Source organism: Leucopleurus acutus (assembly GCF_964270905.1).
Source record: "Leucopleurus acutus genome assembly, chromosome: 19".
Taxonomy (NCBI): Eukaryota; Metazoa; Chordata; class Mammalia; order Artiodactyla; family Delphinidae; genus Leucopleurus; species Leucopleurus acutus.
Window position 1 is genome coordinate 21283350 of NC_139161.1, and position 22467 is coordinate 21305816.

Genomic DNA, 22467 nt, shown 5'->3' on the forward strand with positions numbered 1-22467 from the left:
TCATCTGAACTTTTCCTGGCTGCTAAATAGAGCTGAGAAGGTCAAAAAGAGGAAGGGAAGGGAATTCCCTGGCGGTCCAGTGATTAGGACTCCGTGCTTTCACTGTCAAGGGCCCGGGTTCGATCTCTGCTCGGGGGAACTAAGATCCCACAAGTCGTGCGGTGCGCCCCCACCCCCCAAAATAAAATTAAAAAGAGGAAGGGATGCAAAATTTATGCCACGTCCTCACAACACAAGTAGTGTCATCGCCATTTTACAGCTGAGGTAGCAAAAATTGAAAATCTAGGTCTTTCTGACTACAAAACCCATGCCTTCTCTGTCATGCCAGGCTCTCCTGTGCCCAAGGGGAAGATGGGAGCCCTGCTCAGTATTGGCTCTTGGGGCTGGCCATCACTTGTTGCAAAACCCAGGGTAAAAAGGAGTCAGTGTGTTCCACAGTCTCCCCTCCAGCAGAACATAACAGGTTGCCTTATTTTTTTTTTTACTTTTGGCCGCACTGGCTTAACGGGATTTTAGTTCCCCAGACCAGGGACTGAACCCAGGCCCTAGGCAGTGAAAGGGCGGAGTCCTAACCACTGGACTGCCAGGGAATTCCCAGGTTGGCTTACTTTAGGGTCTTTGAACCTGCACAAATCTTCTCCATTCTACTTCTCACCTCTCCTCTTTGCGGAGCCCTGGAAGGGGTCAAACAAGGAGGTAAGTTTTTCCTGTCATGATTGACCCCTGCACAGCACCTTACAGCAGCTCCAAACACCCCAGCAATCCATCATTTAATTTCATTTCCCTCTTCTTCCCAGTAATCCCAGGTGACAAAGACACCACAGTACCGGCAAACCCATTTTACAGGAGAGGTGGGCTGATCCGTCCAGGGCCACCACCACAAAGAGCCTGAACCAAGTTGGCACTAAGGTCTCTTGCCAGAATCCCCTACTCTTTTTCTCTCCATAGATCATGGTGGGTGGGGTTCAGGCCTTGGGTATCTGTCCCCAATTCAAGGATGAAGCGGGAGCAATTCTAGGTCAAAAGTCATTAGATCTGGGAGTTTCCTGGTGGCCTAGTGGTTAGGATTCAGAGCTTTCACTGCGGAGGCCCGGGTTTGATCCCTGGTCAGGGAACCGTCCTGCATGCCGAACAGCGCGGCCAAAATACAGGGAAAAGAAAAAAAAAAAGGAGGTCACAGATCTGATTTTTGCCAATCTCTCCTGTCTCAACTCCACATTTCTTCCTTTTTTCTTTCTTTCGAGGAACACAGACCTCACCCAGGCCCACCCTGGCCTTTTGGAAGGGCTTGGGGGATATTAGCACTAGGGCAATAGGACTCCTGAGTCCCTAGGATTTCTTGTTGCTGTCTCTGCTGAGACTCCTTTTGGACACCCTCCCCACCAAAGCTTCAGCCCCCAGCCGGCCAGCACCACCATACTGGCGAGGGAGGGGACTTTCCGTTTGGTTCAAGTCGGCCTGGGACCACAGTGGGGCGAAAAGAGTTAAAGCCGGGTCCCAGGATCACCAGGGCCGTGAAGTTCCGGTGGCCCAAGCTGGAGTGGAATGGGGAGACCAGCTAGGAAGAGCGGTTTGGGACGGAAGAGGGGGGCGGTGCCAGCCATGCTAATCCGCGCTTCAGTTCCATACGCGCCTGGCATCCACTGGTATACGGCAACCCCCAACCCACCCCGCTCTCAGCCCCTTGGCGGGTTTCTAATCTCCCCCATAATGGGCCACCCTCACCCTAGGCCAGTCGGAGGCTAGCGCCCGCCGGGGGAGACATGCGTCCCTTCCGCCGTCCTCCCATTGTCTGCGGAGCCAGCGGAGGGGCTGCGAGGGGCGGGGCCGGGGCCGGAGAAGGGAGGGAGGGAGAGAGGGAGGGAGGGGCGGGTGGGAGCGGAGGGGGCGGGGGGAGATGTTGAGCCTTCAGGGGCCGAGGAGGCGGCGGCAGCAGAGGAGAGAGCGGGAGGAGGGAGGGAAGGCAGGAAGAGGGCAACCGAAGGCTGGGCCAGGTGGCTCGACCGGGTGCTGGCTGCGCTGCTCTCGGTTCCGACGGCCTCTCTCATGCGTTGAGGGCGCCCGGCTGGGCCGGACCGGCGGCCGGAGGGGAGGCTCCTCTCCATGGTCCAGAAGACCAGCATGTCCCGGGGCCCTTACCCATCCTCCCAGGAGATCCCTATGGAGGTCTTCGACCCCAGCCCACAGGTGAGGCGTGGTGGCCGGGATCGAGGGAAGGGGGCCTGTCCCGTGGACCCTGTGGGGTCGGATCGAGGGGGGCCGGGGAAAAAGGGGTTACATGCCCGGCGTCCAGGGGAGAGGGCTGTGCGCCCCCCAGCTCTGCCGGTGAATGATTGATGGGCGCTTGGCCGGGAGTTGTGCTGCGGTTTGGCAGAGCGGGGAGGAGGCGGTCGGGCCGCCTGTCACCCTCGCCTCCTCCTCTCCCACGCGTCAGGGTCTCTGCTGCTCGGGTACCGGCTCCAGTGGGTTGAGAGTGTGGGTGCTGGCGGGGGGACCCGGGGGTTGAAGGAAGCTAGAGAGAGAGCTCAGGCAAAGGGGGGACGCAGAGCACGCTCAGGGGCGCCGGGCGGGGGTGGGTGGGGCGGGGGTGGCCGAGGCGGTGGTCAGCGGGCAGTGCCAGCAGGCCTTCAGAGCTGCGGACACTGGCCTTCGAGGGCGGGGAAGGGGCCAGCTCCGGGCCAGGCCCCCGTCCCAGCCACTTCAGCTCCACCCCTATATTGGACCACCTCCCCTCCCCCAACAAACACCCACGTTGTCCCTCCTCCACCCCATCCCCCCAGCCCCAGAAAATGCCTCCAAAGTTTGGAAAGTTGAATGGATGCCAACTCACTGTACTGGAGGGGAAGAAACTGTGTTACCTGGGGGGGCGCGGGGATGGGGGTGGTCTGCCGCCCCCCTCACTCACACTTCTCCTGTGCCCCCAGGTTACCCCCAGAAAGGGGTATTCTTGGGTAGGGAGGGTGCCCATGGAGTGACCAGCAAGGTCTGGGGTGGTCGTGCCAGGGGATTTCTCTGGGACGTGTCCTTATCCAACCTGGCAACACCCCAAGGCTAGGATAGCATTAACTCTTTTCTTGCTGTGGTCAGCCTGGAGCAACTGTAACCACCATGATAATGTGGGCACGTGGGGTGTGGGGGTCAGGTCAGACCTAAAAATACCTCCCTTCTCCACCCCAGGCCCCTTGGAGCCTGGGAGGCAGCTGACTGGGGCCTTCCTTTCAGCTGTCCCTTGTCCCTCTGGGTGCCACTCCCTTTTCCTTGCCTGGGATAGTGGTCGTGGTCTGAAAGAGTCTGGGGCTCACTGGGGGAATCCTCTTAAGTTCATAGGGATCCTCAGTCCTCGAGGTTGGAGATATGTCTTGCTGGAGAGAAGGTGATGGGAGGGAGGATTCTCAAAGGGTTCCCAGGTGCCCTTCTCTCCCATCTATCCACCCTCCTCCTTGTACTCAGGCCCAAGGAACCAGAGCCTCTAGCCTGGTCATGGCTTACCTAGCTTCTTTGGCAAAGAAACTCTAGGATGGAGGCTGGGGGCAGGGGCTTGGAGGGCCTGAACCATCAATGATTCCCCCCCACCCCACTCTAGACAGGCTGGGGGCCAATGTGTATATTTGAGTTGGGGAGAGCAAAGAAGTAGCCCCCTTTACAGGAGGCCTGGAAATACCTGGATGGGTGGCTGCGTGAGAGGCCGGGCAGTGTCCACGCCACCGAAGCCAGGAGCCCAGCCTGTGGGACTGAGCAACTCTTCTCCAAGGCCCTGCGGGGGGCTGTGACCTAGACTCATCTTGGGGCGGGGCCAAGGGACATTTAGATTGCTGCAGCCTGGTGGATATCATGGGGACAGGACGTGGGCATTGGCAGCTGAGGGTTAGGGGGCTTGATCCCTCTTGCCCCCTTGGGGAGAAGTATGATCACTGTGACTGTGAGGACGGGCTGAGAAGAAGTCCTACCAGGTTGGAGGCAGGGTGCTAAATCTGCCCCCATGGGTCAGGGTTGGGGTTAGATGTTTACTTTCCAAATACAGTTCCACGCCCCCTACCCTTCCCTGGGAATCTAGTTTTAGGTCTCCAAGAGCTGAGAGCTGCAACTCCCCTCCCCACTCTGCGAGAAACAAGGCAGGAGTTGGGCATGGGGAAAGCCAAGCTGGGCCTGGGTTGGCGAATCCTCTTCTCTCTGGGGGCCACAGGCACACTCAGCCCCCTTCTGCTCCAGCTGAGGTAGAGAGGGAGGGGAACTTTCCCAGGGGCTCTCTCCGTGCCCCCAGCACTGCAGGCAGCCTCTCCCTTCCCCCTGAGGCCTCTGCCGCCTGCCCAGCGTCTCAATTAGCTTTGCTGCCTAATGAGTCTCCAGCTTCTCAGTGCCTCCCCCTTCCCAACCTCTCTGTCTTGGTTTGGGGGTTTCTGTGTGTGCTTCCTAGGGCTCTCTTTCACTGTCCCCCACCCCATGGCTGTGGTCTGGGTTCTCCCTCCCGCTTGGGCTGTACCATCTCAGGAAAAAGCTAGAGGGGCGGGCTGTTGAGATCAGGGAATGATATTTCCAAGGCTTTGCTGTGGTTCTGGGCCTGATGGCATGAGGGTTGGGAAAGGGTCTTTTTGATTCTACTCTTGTCCCTTCCTGGCTTCTCCAGGGCAAATACAGCAAGAGGAAAGGGCGGTTCAAAAGGTCGGATGGGAGCACATCCTCGGATACAACATCCAACAGCTTTGTCCGCCAGGTAATGGGTAGGCTGGGCTGAAAGGAGGGAGGTGGCTGGTTGGTGGAGACCAGGATTGGTGAGCTGGGTCTGAGGCTTTCTCCAGGCACCCTCCCCCGTGTCATTTGTCACCTGCCCACAACCACCCCATACCCTTACACCCCATGACCTCCTCTGCATATACTGTCAGCTGTACCCACTCCCTCAGCCCCCACCCAATCCCTCTCCCAGCAGCAGACACCAGCCCCTGCTGCCTGCCTGCCTGCGTCATCTCATTCAGGGACAGCCTGGCCTGCCTCCTTCGAGCTGGCTTCAGGCTGTCACCCACTCCCCCTGCCGGCTGTCTCCTTCCATGTCCTCCCCCAGAATCTGTGACAGCATGGGGTAGAGGCAGGTCCTAAGAAATGAGGAGCCAGGACATTTGGGTCCCTGGAGCCCTGATTAGGTATGGGTTAGGGAAACACCCTCCTCACATCCAGATGTGACTGTTCTCTAATACGCAGAGAGAGAAAGTGTGTTGAGGGAGGTGGAGGAGAGGCAGGAGGAAGTTGATATTAGAGAGGACTTTAGCCCAGCATCCCTGAATGAAGGGGGGTAGTGTAGCTGAATGGCTTTCTGGGGTTTTCTGTTCTCCCATCAGGAAGATGCTGTTCTCATCTCTGTTCTAACTGTCAACCCCAGGCCATCTCAGGCTCAGGGAGAAGCAGTGAGAGAGCCATGCAGTTGCTATGACTACAGAGCATCTCAACAAAGCCTGGTACCCAAAAAAGGCAAGAGGGGCTTAGGATCAGACAAGGAAAGGAGTACGTTGAAGAAAAAATGGGCAGCATATGAGGGCAGAGGACAGTAGGGAAGTCAGCCGCGCCGCCCCCCCCGCCCCGGGCCAGGAGAGAGAGGGTGATGCCAGGCAGATCCACTACAGATTGGAGAGAGGCCCTTCTTTTCACTTCTTCTGTCTCCACGACACTTGGCACATATGAGCCCGGGCCTGACTTGAGAGGGTCAGGAAAGGGGCTCTTCATCCCAGCATCTCCATACAAACACGAAGTCCTTTCTTTGATCTTTCCCTCATCCCCTGTGTTGCAGGACTGGGCCAGGGCCGAGGCTAGGAAGAATGACACTGTGCTCAGTGGAGCCCCTCTTGACAGAAAAGGGCCTCATTCCTTCAGTGTTTGCTGACCCAGGGGATCAGACCCCAGTCTCCAATCCTTCCTCCTTTTAGCTCCCCAGCTCTGACCCCCTGTAGGTGGCAGGGAGTGGGGGGGGCAGTCCTTGCCACATCTCTGAGCTAAATATACCCTAGCAGTTTGCACATGTAGCAACTCTGCTTGTAACCTGAGCCCCTTGGGGGAACGGGCAGTTTGGGCCACCCCTTAGGCCAGCAGGGGCAGGCACTGAGGGCGCCGGGATGGAGGCGTCCAACCGGACCCTCGTAGTGGTGAGCTGGGGATGGAGTGAAGGTGGGGGGAGGTGGGAGCAGCCCCTCCGGAAAGCTGGTGGGAGGCCTTCACTCCAGCCTGTCTCCTTGCCTCACTGTTTCCTTGTCTCCCGCCATTCTTGGGGGTGTGTGTGTGTGTATGTGTGTTTGCGTATACGTTGGGGTCAGTAAGTGTCTCTCTGCCACTCCATCTCTGGGTCTGTTCCCCTGGCTCTCCTGGCATCTGTCTTTCTGACTCTGAGTGCTCCCGTCAGGAGGGGTGGAGAGTGGTAGATTAACTGGTTTTCACTCTCTTTCCTTTGCATCTCTTTTCCAGCTTCTTTTAGTACCCCACCCACCCCCCACCTTTCCCCTCTCCACTCTCCCATTTTCATGATTTGATGGGCAGCTGCGCTCACTGATGCACCAGGGCGCTCTGGGGAGGTGGGAATTGGTCTTCTGTCTTTCCCAGGTTCCCTCCATACGAAGCTAATGGGCATTCCTGGCCAGGTGACCCTTTTCTGTCTTCAGGAAAGAACCCCCTCACCTCTGCAGTCTTGTTCTTTCTTCAGGTCCCCTCCTGCCCTTTGTAGCAACACCGCCGCTGCACGGTCACACAAATCCACACCTCCTGGCTCTTGCCCTCACATGCCCTCAGGGACACAGACACTGAGGGCGTCCACCCGTTCCGCCCCGTATGCACACACGTGTACCTGTATGCATTCAGTCGTACACACCAGGACATACCATAGAACATACCCTTGAAGTTGCACATCCAAGCACATCCGTGAATTAGCACGTTCATTCACGCCCTGGGTCTGGACAGGCTATGCGTGTCTTACACTTGTGCCTGCATCACTGAGGGAGTTCCTTGTGCTCTGGGATGGTCGGTGTGATCAAGGCCTGCTTCCTGGCACACCCAGACTCCTGAGGCTGCCTTAACCCTGGCAGCCGGCAGCCCAGTGCCGAGGAAAGGCCTGCTCATGTCCTTCTCTTAACTTGCCTCTTCTTGCACCGCCCCAGGAATCCTGGGTTCTTTTTTGTATCTTATGAGAGCCTGAGGGCTGGGGCTCCCCAGCTTCTGGAAGAGGAGGTAGGATTCTATCTTTCCTCACCCTTGAACAGAAAATGGCAAATTTTTGTGTGGTCCTAGCCCATGGAGCAGGCTGCCCATTGCTGCCAGTGCCGAGAGCTCAGGCCTAAGCTGGTGGCTACAGCCCCTGGAAGGACTCACTGGGCCTGTGCTGAGTCTGTCTCAGCCGGTGCTGGGGGCAGGGGAGGGAAGGAGGAGCAGGGAGTGGAGACTGTCCCTTGGCACTCCACCCCTGCGCTGTGCCCCTATCAGGTTCCTACCCCTCCCTGGGCCCCAAGCAGCTGTCCTTGGACCTGCCGTAATCCCCTGTTTGCTGCTGTCACCCTTCCTAGGGCCACACTCTTTCCAGGGGCCTGCAGACCTCATTCTCCGGCTCTTCCCATCTAATACCACCTCCTCCTAGCCCTTGTGGTATCATGCTGGGCTGGCTGGGGCTTGAGGCAACCACGACGGGTGCCTTCCGAGGCCCAGGAGCTGGGGAGGCAGCGTTGGCCCTGAGCTGGCCCTGTCTGTTTTCAGGGATCAGCAGAGTCCTATACCAGCCGTCCGTCAGACTCCGATGTGTCTCTGGAGGAGGACCGAGAAGCCTTAAGGAAGGAGGCAGAGCGCCAGGCATTAGCCCAGCTCGAGAAAGCCAAGGTGAGAAAGATGGGAAGGGCTGTGCTGGCATTATTTCCCTTACCCCAGGCCTCAGAGACTGCCTGGACAGACCCAGGGTCAAGTCTTGGCCTAGCCACTTCCTAGCTCATGTACCCCTCTGATGTGCCTCTGCCTTTCACCTGTAAAGTGTAAGCTGTAATACCTGCCTCCTTATGAAGTACAATAAGTGCCTAATTTCTACACATAATAGGAGCTAAACATTTCCACTCATTTCTAGAGTCAAATTTTCTGGGCTCTTATTAGCTGTGTGATATTAGGCAAGTCAGTTAACCTTTCTGAACTTTAGTCTTCTCATTCATTAAAATGAATATGGTGGGAGTTCCCCGGCAGTCCAGTGGTCAGGACTCAGCACTTTCACTGCCGTGGCCCCGGGTTCAATCCCTGGTCGTCGGGGAACTATGATCCTACAAGCCACGTGGCGCAGCAAAAAAAAAGAAAAAGAAAAGAAAAAAACCCATAAAATGAATATGGTAATAGTACTTAACTTCATAGGGTTTTTGTAATAAATAAATGAGATAATGGGTGTGAAACATATAACACAGTACCCGTTACACTACACAGTAGCTGCTATCATTATTATTACTATTATTTGTTCTTATTGTTATTGTTACTATTATTATTATTCCTTCTTGGTGTTATTCTAGGCTCTCCCACCACCTATACTTAGCATTCCCTGATGCCCCCCTCCACCCTGAGAGGACTGAGTTCTATGGTTTGCTTTTTTTTTTTTATTGTGAAATTTAATATATGCAGTAAAAAACTGCATAAGCCATTCAGTATATGTTTTTATTAAAAAAAATTTTTTTTGAAGTCTAGTTTATTTACAATGTTGTGTAGTTTCAGGTGTACAGCAAAGTGATTCAGTTGTACATATATGTGTATATTCTTTTTCAGATTCTTTTTCATTATAGGTTATTACAAGATTTTGAATATAGTTCCCTGTGCTATACAGTAGGTCCTTGTTGTTTATCTATCTTATGTATAGTAGGGTGTACAGTATATGTTTTAATAAATAATTTACAAAACAGACCTCTCCATAATCACCACCACAGTCAGGAAGTTGTACATCCCATTGTGATTTAACCCTCTGGTTGTCATCTTCCTCTAGACCAAGCCAGTGGCATTTGCTGTGAGAACAAATGTCGGCTATAACCCATCTCTAGGGGATGAGGTGCCTGTTCAGGGAGTGGCCATCACCTTCGAGCCCAAGGACTTCCTGCACATCAAAGAGGTGGGGAGGATGTGTTGGCATCTGGAGGGAGGGCAGGGTAGTGGGTGCCAGGAGAGGGGCTGTCAGACCTCTAGTGGAAAAAGACTTCTGAGCCAAGCAGAGCTGGGCTAAATCTGCTGTGTGACCTGAGGCAAATCTTTCCACCTCTCTGAGCTTTGCATTTTTCATTGGTAAAATGGGATGGTAATGCCTAGGTCACAAGGCTGTTGGGAGGGTTTGTGATGAGGCCTGTCAGTGGGGTGGCAGGGTGCCAGGCACATGGAGGTGTCAGCATTTACTTCTCTCCCTGCCTTTCCAGGGTAGAGCTGGCACATGGGGGAGGAAGGACTCTCAGAACAGGGATGTGCTTGGGGGTGTGGGTGGTCCATGGCACAAGAGGATGCTGGTTCCGGAGAGTCCTGAGAATTGGGGGCTGTAATCAGAGGCTGGTGCCAGGGCTGTTTGAGGGTGCCGCCCCCTGGGCGGGGTAGGCAAGGCTGGGGGTGGTGTCCCCTGGAGCTGGCTGCTGGCTTGTGCCTCTAATCTCCCTCTTGGTCTCCCCCACCCCACCTGCCGTTGTCGTTTGCAGAAATACAATAATGACTGGTGGATTGGGCGACTGGTGAAGGAGGGCTGTGAGGTTGGCTTCATCCCCAGCCCTGTCAAACTGGACAGCCTGCGCCTGCTGCAGGAACAGAAGCTGCGCCAGAACCGCCTCAGCTCCAGGTGTTTGGCTGGGGCCAGGGCACCTCCGGGAGAGGCCAGCCAGCCAGCCAGGAGTAGGCCCTGAGGGTTGACGCGTTGCCCTGAGGACACAAAACTGTCTGTGGCATCACCAGTGGGGCTGGCAAATGAGGGCGGGGCGCGGGGGGCAGCCTGTGAGAGAACAGATCCCCCACCCTCACGCCCACCTCCTTTGCTCACGGCTCCATTTGCCTCTCTGCCCACACAGCAAATCAGGTGACAACTCCAGCTCCAGTCTGGGAGACGTGGTGACTGGCACCCGCCGCCCCACGCCCCCTGCCAGTGGTAAGAGCTGCCGCCACCCCACGGGGTCGGGTGGAGCTCCTGGGCGGGGTGGTCTCCCCACTGCCTGTCCCCTCCTTTCCCTGCAGTTGGGGGTACCCCAATCCTGAGTCCTCCAGACACCTCCGGTGGTACCCCCTCCATGAAGAGCAGGACACCCCACAAGCTGGGCCTGTCCCTCAGCGCCCATTCTGTCATGTCTCTACTCTCCCATTTCTTTGGTAGCTCCATCTCTCTGCCTGACTGCCCTGCCCCCTACCCCCCATTCATTTCTCCCAGCCCTGTTCCATTCACCTCTTCTTCTTTCTTTTTTCCCCATCCCATCCCTGCGTTTTGTACTTGTGTCTTCATGTCCATCTCACTTCTCCCCACCTCGCCTCCTTCCTCCCTCATCCTGACTCTGCGGTCCAGGTAATGAAATGACTAACTTAGCCTTTGAACTAGACCCCCTGGAGTTAGAGGATGAGGAGGCAGAGCTCGGTGAGCATAGTGGCTCTGCCAAGACTAGCGTTAGCAGTGTTACCACCCCGCCACCCCACGGCAAGCGCATCCCCTTCTTCAAGAAGGTAATTCTTGCTGGGTTCTTGTGATAGGGGAGGTCAGAGCCCAGTGCTTTCGCGGGGGAGGGGGGCTGGAATGGATTCCGATGTGGTCTCAGCCTGATTCTGTGGGAATCAGGCCTTCCTGCGAAGGAGGAGGGAAGGGTAGAATGACACCGAGAATGGGCACGTCTGTCTCCACACACAACTCCACCCTGGCCCACTTCCCCGGAAGGGATGGTTCTTGCAGTGGAAGCACCCTTTCTCTTGGAAGGCTGCCACCGCCCCTCAACTGAAAGCAGGGTCTGGGTCATGAGACCTGACTTTTCCCCCTCACTGCCAGTGGGTTAGGCCGTGTTTGCCCCCACTGCCACATGTGAAGGGGAAAGTGGAATGGTGACCTTCTTGGCCCTTTTCGGACTCCACGGGGCTAGGGTGGGCACACGGGGATCTCCTGGCTGCAGAGCAGGACCCAGAAAGGGGGTACAGGATGTCTGAATATTCCCAAGTTCACTGGACTGGCTGTCAGTCCTGCGCCCAGCCCTGATCCAGGGCCACCTCTGGCTCCCCCTTGGCACGGGGTCCCGTCCCCTCTCTCTGGCTCTGTCTGTCACTAACACGCATGCCTTGTTATCTCTCCTCGTCTGCCCGCTCTCCCTCCCTCTCTTGTCCTGGCTCCTCCCTTGCCCTCTGCCCCTGCCTGGGTACCTTCCCCTTTCTCCTCCCCCGCCCTCCTCTTGGCAATCTCTGGACCCAGCCAAACAGAAGCAGAAGTTGGTGAGTATCACAGCTTTCTGTGTCCCCCTCCCCACCCCCTGGGATGAGCTAGGGGGACCTTCTAACACCCATTCCCATATCTGCCCCCCTTTTCCCCAACCCTTCCTCGCCATACCTCCCCACCCCCGCCCCGATCCCCACATCTGGACTTTGGGACCAGGGGGAGGAAAGGATGCATGGGGGAGCCTGGAGGTGGGGGAAGAGGGGCTAATGCCATCTCCACTCTGGGGTTTCCCCTCCCTGCTTCCCCCCCCAGACAGAGCATGTGCCCCCCTATGACGTGGTACCTTCCATGAGGCCCATCATCCTGGTGGGACCGTCGCTCAAGGGCTATGAGGTAGGAGCCCCTAGAGGCGAGTGGACCCAGAGGGGCCCAGACCTCCGGAAAGACTCCATAGACAGGTCTTCAGACCCCAGAGAGATCCCCCAGCAGGGCCCTCCCTGGGTTTCTTCCCCAGAGGGCTACATACCTTCAGAGACACCCCCCTCCATGGGGGGCCCAACCCCCAGGGAGACCCCAGAAGGGTCTAGTCCTCTCAAAAGAGCCCCAGAGAAGTCCTCCCAGAGATCCCACCTAAAAGAATCTTTGCAATCAGAGACCCCAGTGGAGGCCCCTCAGACTCAAAAGGACTGCCCCCTCCCCACAACAGGGACTTCCTCATCTCAGGGATTTAAGAAGAAAATGGAATGTCAGGGGGCAAATACCTAGCGGTCCACCTTCCCTGAGGGGCTTTAAACACCTGACTTCTCCTCCCCCCACCCCACCCCCCAACCTCAGGTTACAGACATGATGCAGAAAGCTTTATTTGACTTCTTGAAGCATCGGTTTGATGGCAGGTAAGTCCCTGGGAGCTGGCTCTCCGCTCCCACCGTGGTTCTCTGCTGCTGGGGATGGGCAGGATGGCTTGAAGGACAATCCTGGAACTCTTGGACTGAGGGATAAGAGGCTGTCCTGGAGCCTGGGGAGTAGGCAGGGCATTCTAGGCCACCCTGACCCCTGGCTCCTCTTGTCCCATCCCCCAGGATCTCCATCACTCGTGTGACAGCGGACATCTCCCTGGCTAAGCGCTCAGTCCTCAACAACCCCAGCAAACACATCATCATCGAGCGTTCAAACACACGCTCCAGCCTGGGTGAGCCCACCCCTTAAGCCCACCCGCACCCCTGCTCTGGGGCCAGATGTGGGGGGGAGGGGGCATCTCCGGAAATGCTCTGTTTGCCCACGGCCTCCTGGGAGGCCCCCTTACATTTCCGCCTGCCCCATGACTGCATTCCCCAGCTGAGGTTCAGAGCGAGATCGAGCGAATCTTCGAGCTGGCCCGGACCCTTCAGTTGGTTGCCCTGGATGCCGACACCATCAACCACCCAGCCCAGCTCTCCAAGACCTCACTGGCCCCCATCATTGTTTACATCAAGATCACCTCTCCCAAGGTGGGTGCAGGAGTCTGACCCTATTGGAGACAGGAGTGCTCTGGTTGGGCTGCCTGTGTTTAAACCCCAGGTACTGCTTACTGATCGTGTGGCTTAATCTCCTCGAGCCCAGATTCCCTGCTCTGTCGAACTCCATTGTCTGGATATTGTGAAGATTCAACCTAATGCGAATACTTAGCACTTAGCAAAGGGTCTGGTATAATATACCTGGTCATGTTTTTTGTTTTGTTTTTTAAAGCATTTATTTATTTATTTATTTTTGGCTGCGTTGGGTCTTCGTTGCTGCGCGTGGGCTTTCTCTAGTTGTGGTGATGGGGGCTACTCTTCGTTGCGTTGCACGGGCTTCTCATCGCAGTGGCTTCTCTTGTTGCAGAGCACGGGCTCTAGGCGCACGGGCTTCAGTAGTTGTGGCATGTGGGCTCAGTAGTTGTGGCTCGCGGGCTCTAGAGCGCAGGCTCAGTAGTTGTGGCTCGCAGGCTCTACAGCGCAGGCTCAGTAGTTGTGGCTCGTGGGCTCTAGAGCACAGGCTCGGTAGTTGTGGTGTACGGGCTTAGTTGCTCCGCGGCATGTGGGAGCTTACCAGACCAGGGATAGAACCCATATCCCTTGCATTGGCAGGCAGACTCTTAATCACCGCGCCACCAGGGAAGTCCCCCTTTTCATGTATTAACTATTTTAAATATTATTAGGGTCATGCAGGCCAGTCCCCTGTCTCTACTTTGTTGACTTCTCCTGAGTCCAGAAAACAGAAAGAATTCTGTGCTTTCTGTCCCAGTGTCACGCAGCTACTTGGCAGTTGGGAAAAGACCTTTCCTGTCTTTCGATTTCAGCCCTTTTTGCTGCACCGCCTTCATGTAGGCCTCGATAGAGATGAAATTGGTAGGAAGGCTGATTTACTTCCTGGTCATATAGTGGCTCCGTTAGTCTTCCCTCCTAGACATTAGTAGGGGTTTGAGAAACATGGAAGGTGAGCTTAGGTGAAGGATTTGAAATGAGAAGACAGCATGGGGTTCAAGTCCTAGCTCTGATTGGCTTATTTTTATTTAATTAATTAAATCTTGGTTTTGGTTTTTTGGGTTGTATTTTATTGAGCTTGTGATCTTGGGGGGATTATTTAGCCTTTGCACCTCAATTTCTTTTTTTTTTTTTGCGGTACGCGGGCCTCTCACCGCTGTGGCCTCTCCCATTGCGGAGCGCAGGCTCCGGACGTGCAGGTTCAGCGGCCATGGCTCACGGGCCCAGCCGCTTCGCGGCATGTGGGATCTTCCCGGACTGGGGCACGAACCCATGTCCCCTGCATCGGCAGGCGGACTCTCAACCACTGCACCACCAGGGAAGCCCCTGCACCTCAATTTCTTTACCTACAAAATGGGAATTATAATCATTCTCATATGTTATTATTGAGAGGGTTGGAGGTAATGATGTAAAGAGCCCAGAGTTCTGTCTGACTGATGAAGGCAACCAGAGGTGGTAACTGTTAACATCTCATGCTAGCACCCAGTTTCTTTTTTTCTTTTTTTTTAATTTTTTTTTTTGCGGTACACGGGCCTCTCACTGTTGCGGCCTCTCCCGTTGCGGAGCACAGGCTCCGGACGCGCAGGCTCAGCGGCCATGGCTCACGGGCCCAGCCGCTCCACGGCATGTGGGATCCTCCCGGACCGGGGCACGAACCCGTGTCCCCTGCATCGGCAGGCGGACTCTCAGCCACTGCGCCACCAGGGAAGCCCCCTACACTGACATTTTTTAAGAGTACAGATCACTTATTTTGTAGATTGTTCCTCGGTGTGGGTTTGTCTGATGTTTCCCCATGACTAGATTTAGGTTTTACGTTTCAGGTAGGAACATCACCAAAGCGATGTGTCCTTCTGAGTGCGTTGCATCAGGAAGCACAGGATGTCAGTTTGTTGTATCATTGGTGCTGTTAACTTTGATCACTTAGTTAAGGTTGTAGCTTTATGTTTAGCTATTATCATCATTATTACTGTTATCATTGAGATGAGAATAATAATAGTGGCTGCATAATGGCATTATTGTCAGGACTAAATGAATTGATTGTGTAAAAAGCACAGAATGGTGCCAGTACATAGCACATGTCCCTATAAAGGATGGCTACTGCTGCTAACGTGGAGGGGACGTTGGCCCAGAGAATGAAGCCTATAAAGGTTACAGGGGTTGGGAAGGAGAATCACTGACCTTCATTACAGCCACTGCTGGAACTTCCCAGGACAGGCTGGCATGAGACCCAGGAGAAAGCCTGAGCACTGTGTAGGATGGACACAGGACTGGTGAGGTCATTTCTGAAGAGGCGGCCAGGGCTGAGAGTCATGGAACATCCCCTGGCCCCGATACTGTCTCTCCACACTGGCTCCAGCCAGGACCTGCCTCTCCGGCTTGGTGCATTGCAGGGTCCCTCTAGCTCCTCTTCTCCCCCCACAAACCAGGTTCTTCAGAGGCTCATCAAGTCTCGAGGGAAGTCTCAGTCCAAACACCTCAATGTGCAAATAGCAGCCTCGGAGAAGCTCGCGCAGTGTCCTCCCGTGAGTGCTCAGACCCAGGGGAAGGGAAGGGGCAACGTTTGGGTTCTCCACGTGTCCTCTGGCCTGCATGAGAGAGTGACAGGGAATGCCTGGGCGGGGTCCAGAGATGCAGGGAAAAGAGTGCTGGATGTTCAAGTCCCAGAAGCACCACTTCTCTGTGGGGAGTTAAGCCCCTCTCCATGCCTTGGTTGCCTTATATTTAGAATGAGGGAGTTGGAGTATCGGGGTACCAAGACCTCTTGTAGTTCTGTCGATTTATATGTCTAAGAGCCCTCCTCTTCCTGGACATCCAGAGGTTTCTTTTTAACTTTGTCCTTCAACCCCTTGACTCCACCCACTGCCCCAGGCCACACCCTCACCCCTTGGTCATGCCCAGCTCATCCCAGCCCTGCCCTTAACCCCGCCTCCACAGGAAATGTTTGACATCATCCTGGATGAGAATCAACTGGAGGATGCCTGCGAGCATTTGGCCGAGTACTTGGAAGCCTACTGGAAGGCCACACACCCGCCCAGCAGCACTCCGCCCAATCCGCTGCTGAACCGCACCATGGCTACTGCAGCCCTTGCTGCCAGCCCTGCCCCTGTCTCCAACCTCCAGGTACAGGTGCTCACCTCACTCAGGAGAAATCTCAGCTTCTGGGGAGGGCTGGAGGCCTCGCAGAGGGCCAGGGCGGTGCCCCAGCAGCAGGAGCACACCGTGTAGGTGCCCCGCCCATGTCCCCTCCCGCCCAGGGCTCGGAACTGAGGAACTGAGCACAGTGAACGTGGGCAAGGAAGGGAAGAGTTTTATTTTGTAAAAAATGTGGTGAGTGGCAGCTTCTGGTGTCTGTGGTTTTTGATGGGACTGGGGCTGGCTGGTGGGGCCTCCCTGGGCCTGGTCTCAAAGGACCATATCTGCGGCCCTGGGGGCTTTTGCCTTGGGGGCCTTGTAGGATAAGTGACTAGGAAGAAACAGGAAAATCAATATATGTTTGCTGGACTCTACACCCATTTTAGACCCAACAGAGGTCACAGCATTTTAGACGCAGCAGACCAAGGGCCCTGAGACGCAGGGAATCCCACAGAGCAGGGCCGTTCAAACCAGAGAAACTGCCCCCTCCTCCAGAGCCCTAATCTCGGGAGACTTCTCAGTAGGGACCCAAAGTGAAGCGTCTTCCATGAGTTGAACCTTCCGTCCTTCTCCCGGTTAAACAGATTCCAGGAAAGACCCTCCTGTGGGTTCTCCACCCTGCCTTGATCTCCCCCCATGGGAGCCAAGGCCTATCTCTGAGGTCAAACCATTAAGTATTGGGTTCCAGATTAGAACCAGAAGAAACCCATGAAGTCATTCTAGACCATTGCTAATCATTCTTGATCTCCTGCCATGGGAGCCAAGGCCTGTCTCTGAGGTCAAACCATTAAGCATTCGGTTCCAATTAGAACCAGAAGAAACCCATGAAGTCTAGACCATTGCTTTTCAAATTTGTTTTCAGGACCAGAGCCCACTTGTTCACTGAATCTTATGTGGAAGCTCAGTATGTAGACAAGGCATCCTTGCTCTGCTCAGAGGGAGCTAGTGGCTTGGCCTCCATTTCACTTCCACGGGGACCCCTGAAGCACTCTGTGCCCTGTCCACCCACCCCAGATCTCCAGGGAATAGTTTGGAAATTGCTGCTCTAGTCTAATCCCCATCACACCACCACAGAGACACTGGGCCATTGAGACGGGAGTCACTTGCTCAGGGTCACACAGCTTGAAGTAGCAGGGAATGGGGCTAGAACCCAGGTCTCTTTGCACGCTACCCAGCAGCCTCTACGGCCATCTTCATGTAGCATCTGGTGTTGAGGACATTGGGCCATCTCATTGTTGCCAGTGGGGGATAAAGACCCGTCAGCCTTCCCCAGCCTGCAGCTTTGAGTCTTTGTTGGGGGCAGGGGAGGAATCCTATCAACCTTGGAGACTCTGTCATCTGACTAGGCAATGGGGTGGGGGGAAGTGTGGGGTTCCGGAGGCCTGTGATTAGGGTCTGGTTGGGCTGAAGGAGCTGGCTGAAATCCCCCCCTTAGTATATTTGGGAAACGGGGGCAATGACTAACCCAATCAACCACTAACGAGTGGCAATACTAATGAGCTGTTAATGATGATTTAGCCCAAGACAGCATTAATGTGTGCCTTGAGGAATTGATGACTAATTGTTCGTGGGCTCTCTACCATGGTTACCAGGAGAGTCCACGCCTCCACCCACCTTAGGAAGGTCCGGTGCCCCCTCTCCTAGTGGAGGAGCAAATGCCTCGACTTCTGTCCTCTGGCTCTCCGGCTGGGCTCCAGAGCCGTTTGCCGGCTGCCCATCCCCTAGGGTCAGCACCCTCCTCTCCTTCAGCCAGGCTGGGTGTCTTGGTGCCCTCACTAACCTGCCTTGCTTTGTGTTCCTCTCACTCCTGCCTGATCTGCATGGTGTGTGCCGTCTGCCTGCTAACCAGGGACCATACCTTGCTTCCGGGGACCAGTCACTGGAACGGGCCACCGGGGAGCACGCCAGCGTGCACGAGTACCCGGGAGAGCTGGGCCAGCCCCCAGGCCTTTACCCCAGCAGCCAGCCGCCAGGCCGGGCGGGCACCCTGCGCGCACTGTCCCGCCAAGACACGTTTGATGCCGACACCCCTGGCAACCGAAACTCTGCCTACACGGAGCTGGGAGACTCGTGTGTGGACATGGAGACTGACCCCTCCGAGGGGCCAGGGCTTGGAGACCCTGCAGGGGGCAGCACCCCACCAGCCCGACAGGGATCCTGGGAGGATGAGGAAGACTATGAAGAGGAGCTGACCAACAACCGGAACCGCGGCCGGAATAAGGCGCGCTATTGCGCGGAGGGCGGGGGTCCAGTCCTAGGACGCAACAAGAATGAGCTGCAGGGTTGGGGGCGGGGCGTCTACATCCGCTGAGAGGCGGGGGCCACACAGTGGGAGGAAGGGCTCTGAGCCCAGGGGAGGGGCGGGACAGAGGGGCTCACCACTGCGGATGTATCTTGCCTCCAGGGGGCGCTGTCTCCCTCCTTTCAGATGCCTTTGCTCAATGTTTGGGGTTTCTTTGGTGGTAGCATTCCAACCAGCTCCTGAGACTCCCTTAAGCCTCAGCGGTAGGTTTTTACCTACATGTTGTGGGTGCATGGGGGGATGACAACCTTCCTGCAGTATCCCCTTCCCCACCTCAGGGGTCTCTCTCCCCTCGCCCAGAGAAAAGGTGCAGTTCCTTAACTCCTTCTACTCCAGGCTTTAAATGAGTGTCCTAAAATGGGGTGGCCCTTTCTTTTTCCGACCTGGAGTATTTGGGAAGGGTAGGGGGGCTTTTCCTGGAGAGGGAGACCACAGACTCTTTCCCATGAGGGCTGTCTTCCCCAAGCCCCAGATCCAGGGTCCTTCACCATGCCCACCCCTCCCCCTAGCTTCCTGGCAGCATTGTCTGGGAGGTGAAAGTTACAGCATTGGAAACCCCACCGGGATCTCGTCTTCGGGAGTGGTCTGGGTAGAAGCTGGCAGGCATCAGATGTAGTGCCCTGTGCCCGCCCAGGACCTAGAACCCTGAGGAGGGGGCAACCCGAGATGCTGCTACCCCCACCACCACCTCCATGCCTCAAGGCTTTGCCTACCCCAGGAATGAGCTTTGCCTACAACATCCCTTGCCTGCAGCCATCAGAAGAGGGGGCCCCTCTCCATCTGAGCCCCCCCATCCCCTTGTCACCTGGGTGTGGAGCCCATGGAACACTCTGGTCCAGCTCATTTTGAAACCAAAAAACTGCTTCACTTTCACCCTGAGGCCCCAGGGGAGAGGGTAATTGTCACCCCTGGGGCCTCAGGACCTCGGATCCCCCCGGGGGGCTTAGCTGCTGCTGCTGCTGCTCTGTATCTGCCTCTTGTGATCCCGTCCTTTACCCATGTCCACGACCCCCAGGAGAGGCCTTGGTACCCCCTCTGCCCTGGATCGTCCCTCCTGCCTAGCATCCCGTAGCCCAGCAGCCCCGTCCCCCACCCCCACCAGCACCCAGCTGGGCCAGAGAGAGCCGATTGTGCCAACGAGGACTGGGCCCTGCCCGGCTGCCCGCCTCAGGGATGGGTGCCTCATGCCTGTCTCGCCACCTCCTGTGCCAATGTTGTCCCACCCCCCACCCCCACCCTGGGGTGGGGTGCAGCTTCCACTTACTGGTTAGAAGAGACCACTGCCCAACCTTTCCCCTTCCTGTCTGGTGTCCTGTGCCCCCATCTGTCTGTCTGTTCGTCTGTACTCCCCTAGGAGAAGTATTTTGCCACATATAAAACCGCCATCCTGTCCTTTGCGGCCACCTCCTGCGCCTGCTTCTTTGTTCCCGCCGCATGGTTGCCAGCCTAGGTGTGTGGGAGCTGCCGATGTGCAGGGAGGGAGAGTGAAGGGGTGGGTGCAGGAATAAAGCCGTGGCCAGTCTTGGCTCTGCTCAGCCCCAAGCCCCATGCCTGTCCGGTCCGTCTCCCCATAAGTAGAGCCAGGGAAAACTGGAAGCTGAGACGGGAAGTGGGGTGCCCCGGGCTTTGTTCAGGGGGTCAGATCCAGAGCCACTGGCACTGTCTTAGAGGCCCGTGCTTGCTTCTCTGCTCCTGTGGCCTCAGCTGCTCCCCAGCTTCCCAGGGAGGGATGGGCTGAGCTTCCGGCTCCCTCCACTGATGCCTCCACAACTACCCACCCCAGGCCCTGCTAACCAGCCTGGTGGGAGGGGAAGAGGTCTGTTTGTGGGGAAGGGCAGAGAATCAGGAACCCCCATCCCAGTCCCAGACTGAGAGAAAGATCAAAAGCCAGGAGGAAAGTCAGCACGTGACAGTGCCCGTTCCTGCCACCATCAGCTGGCCGGATGTGGACTTGTGATGGTTGATCCTTCCTGCTGTCGCCTGTATCCTGCCTCACCCAGCACGCACAAACCATTTCTCCACTCTCATGGTTCTTGTTTTTGGGGTGGTGGACCTGAATGCTCCTGTGCAAAGTGTGTGTGTAGAGGGCAACAGACGTCAGGACCCTCCAGATGAGGGGTTAGCAAACCCAAGGAAAGAGGAATTGGGAAGGCCCACAGGCCGAGTGACTGGCCCATGGTCAACAGGGAGGTGATGGCAAAGCCAGCACTGCTGGGACTGGAGCCCAGTCTGCCTGCCATCATAGTGCTCCTCCCACTGCCTTTCAATGGAATCGATCTTTCTTTCCTGTGTTTATTCATTGAGCAAACATTTATCGAGCATCTACTATGTACCAGGCACAAGTCTAAGTGGGAGCTACAGACAATTCAGGACAGCACAACGAGCTCTCTGATGTGGGAAGCAGTGGGTCCTGAGGGAACCTGGAAGAGGGGTCCCTGCCTTAACCTGGGGAGATCAGGGGGTGCTTCGTGGAGGAGGTGAGGCTTGAGTGGAGTCTAGAAGGCTGGTTAGGAATTAACCTGGGCAGAGAAGGAGGGGAAGGGTTCAAGGCAGAGGAAATAGGTGACACGCATGACACGTTCTTGGCACTTTGCTAGCAAAGTGTGCTCTCAAGGTGGTGGTAAGAGAGGGGTCATCGGGAGTAAGTCACAGGGGCCTTGAGTCACATCAGGGAGTTTGGGCTTTGTCCTCAAGCTGGTGTGCAGAAACTGAAGGACTGTAAGCAGTGATGGTCCGATTGTCTCGGTTGCAGTTTGGAGCATAGATCGGAGGTGGGGGTGGGCCTAGCTTGGGAACAGCTGCAATGCTCCAGGTGAAAAATGAGGAGGGTTTTTAGTGGAATGGGGAAGGAGGCGGTGGCTGCCAGAGACATCTAGCAGTTACGATTGAGAGCTCTTGGAGAGTGATTGGAGGCAGCTAGTGAGAAAAAAGGAGGCATCTGGGGTGACTGTGGGTGAGGGTCTTCCCAGACATAGAGGAAGCAGGTGAAAAAACAGGTCAGAGGCAGAAATGATACTTAGCTTTGGACAAGGTGGGTTTAAGGTGCATGTGGGAGAACGTCCAAGAGGAGAAGAGCAGAAAACAGGCTTGGTCTGGGGCTGCACAGAGGAACTCCATCTGCAGTGGATCCTGGTACTTTAAAATCAAAGGCAGAGCTCATTAGCTTCAGTTTACAGATAAAGCTCAGCGAGGTTAAGCAGTCTGTCCATAGTAACACAGCCATCAAGCAAGGACAGGAACTGAGATCGGATTTCAAGTTCTGTGGTGTCCGTGACCCCCAAGTCTCGTGCTAATTCCCCTGACCCAGGATGCCCTAGCTTCTGCAAGGGAAGGGATGCAGGGGAAGAGGAGGCAGGTGTCTGAGTATGTTTCTGTCTTCTCTCCACGTGCCTTCTGCCTGAAATTACATTTGCCCAGAACTTGCCAGCAGAGGCATTTCTAGGTGGCTTAGAGATATTGAGAGATGAGGAGAGACTTTTTTTTAAATATTTATTTATTTACTTATTTATTTGGCTGCTCTGGGTCTTAGCTGTGGCATGTGGGATCTTCAGTGGTGGCATGTGGGATCTAGTTCCCTGCCCAGGGATCGAACCCGGGCCCCCTGCATTGGGAGCACAGAGTCTTGGCCGCTGGACCACCAGGGAAGACCCTGAAGAGAGAGACTCTTGTCTCCTGGTAACCATAAGCCCTCAACCGGCACACAATAAGCACGTTGGTGGTTGTCAACTGGTGAGGATTTCCACAACCGTGAAGTCGGCTGGGACTAGGCCCAGAGAGGCTGGTGCTATGACCGCAGCCACCTCAGGGACTCAGGAACGGAGATGCTGGGGACCCCTCCTATCTCCCTCCCTGACCAGCTGCTTCTGTCTTTTGAGTAGGTTCTACACTAGAGTGAGCTGAGGTCGGAGAGACTGAAGGTTTCCACCATTGTAAAAGTGAGCTGAGGTGAGGCCACCAGGGCCTGGGAGCAGGATGGAAAGGAGTGTGGTTTCCAGCCCAGTACCCTTGACAAAAATCCTGTCTTAGCCCCAGTAATCACATCCTCAGAGACGTGTGCCTCAGCTCCCTTCTAAATCAGGCCTTCTAGCCTACTGTCTCTCAGGGTTGTTTTTTGGGTTTTGGTGCGTGTATTTGTCTCCCGAACTAGATGGCAAGCTCCCGGACACGGTCTGTTT

At 55.7% G+C, this 22467-nt stretch overlaps 1 protein-coding gene across 2 annotated transcripts; it reads left to right on the plus strand.

Annotated features, from left to right (window-relative positions):
* Positions 1-2103: 2103 nt before the first annotated feature.
* CACNB1 (calcium voltage-gated channel auxiliary subunit beta 1) lies at positions 2104-18301 on the plus strand (the record flags this gene model as incomplete). Of its 2 annotated transcripts, none has more annotated exons than XM_082860677.1 (14): positions 2104-2187; positions 4625-4711; positions 7720-7839; positions 8969-9091; positions 9660-9796; positions 10023-10099; positions 10508-10662; positions 11669-11749; positions 12191-12249; positions 12436-12545; positions 12692-12843; positions 15285-15380; positions 15793-15978; positions 17840-18301. In XM_082860677.1, 14 exons carry the CDS (start codon positions 2104-2106, stop codon positions 18299-18301), a joined length of 1929 nt encoding a protein of 642 aa, XP_082716803.1. The 2 variants fall into 2 exon arrangements, with proteins under 2 accessions (XP_082716803.1, XP_082716804.1); XM_082860678.1 differs by lacking the exon at positions 10508-10662 and adding an exon at positions 11393-11412.
* Between the last annotated feature and the right edge of the window lie 4166 nt (positions 18302-22467).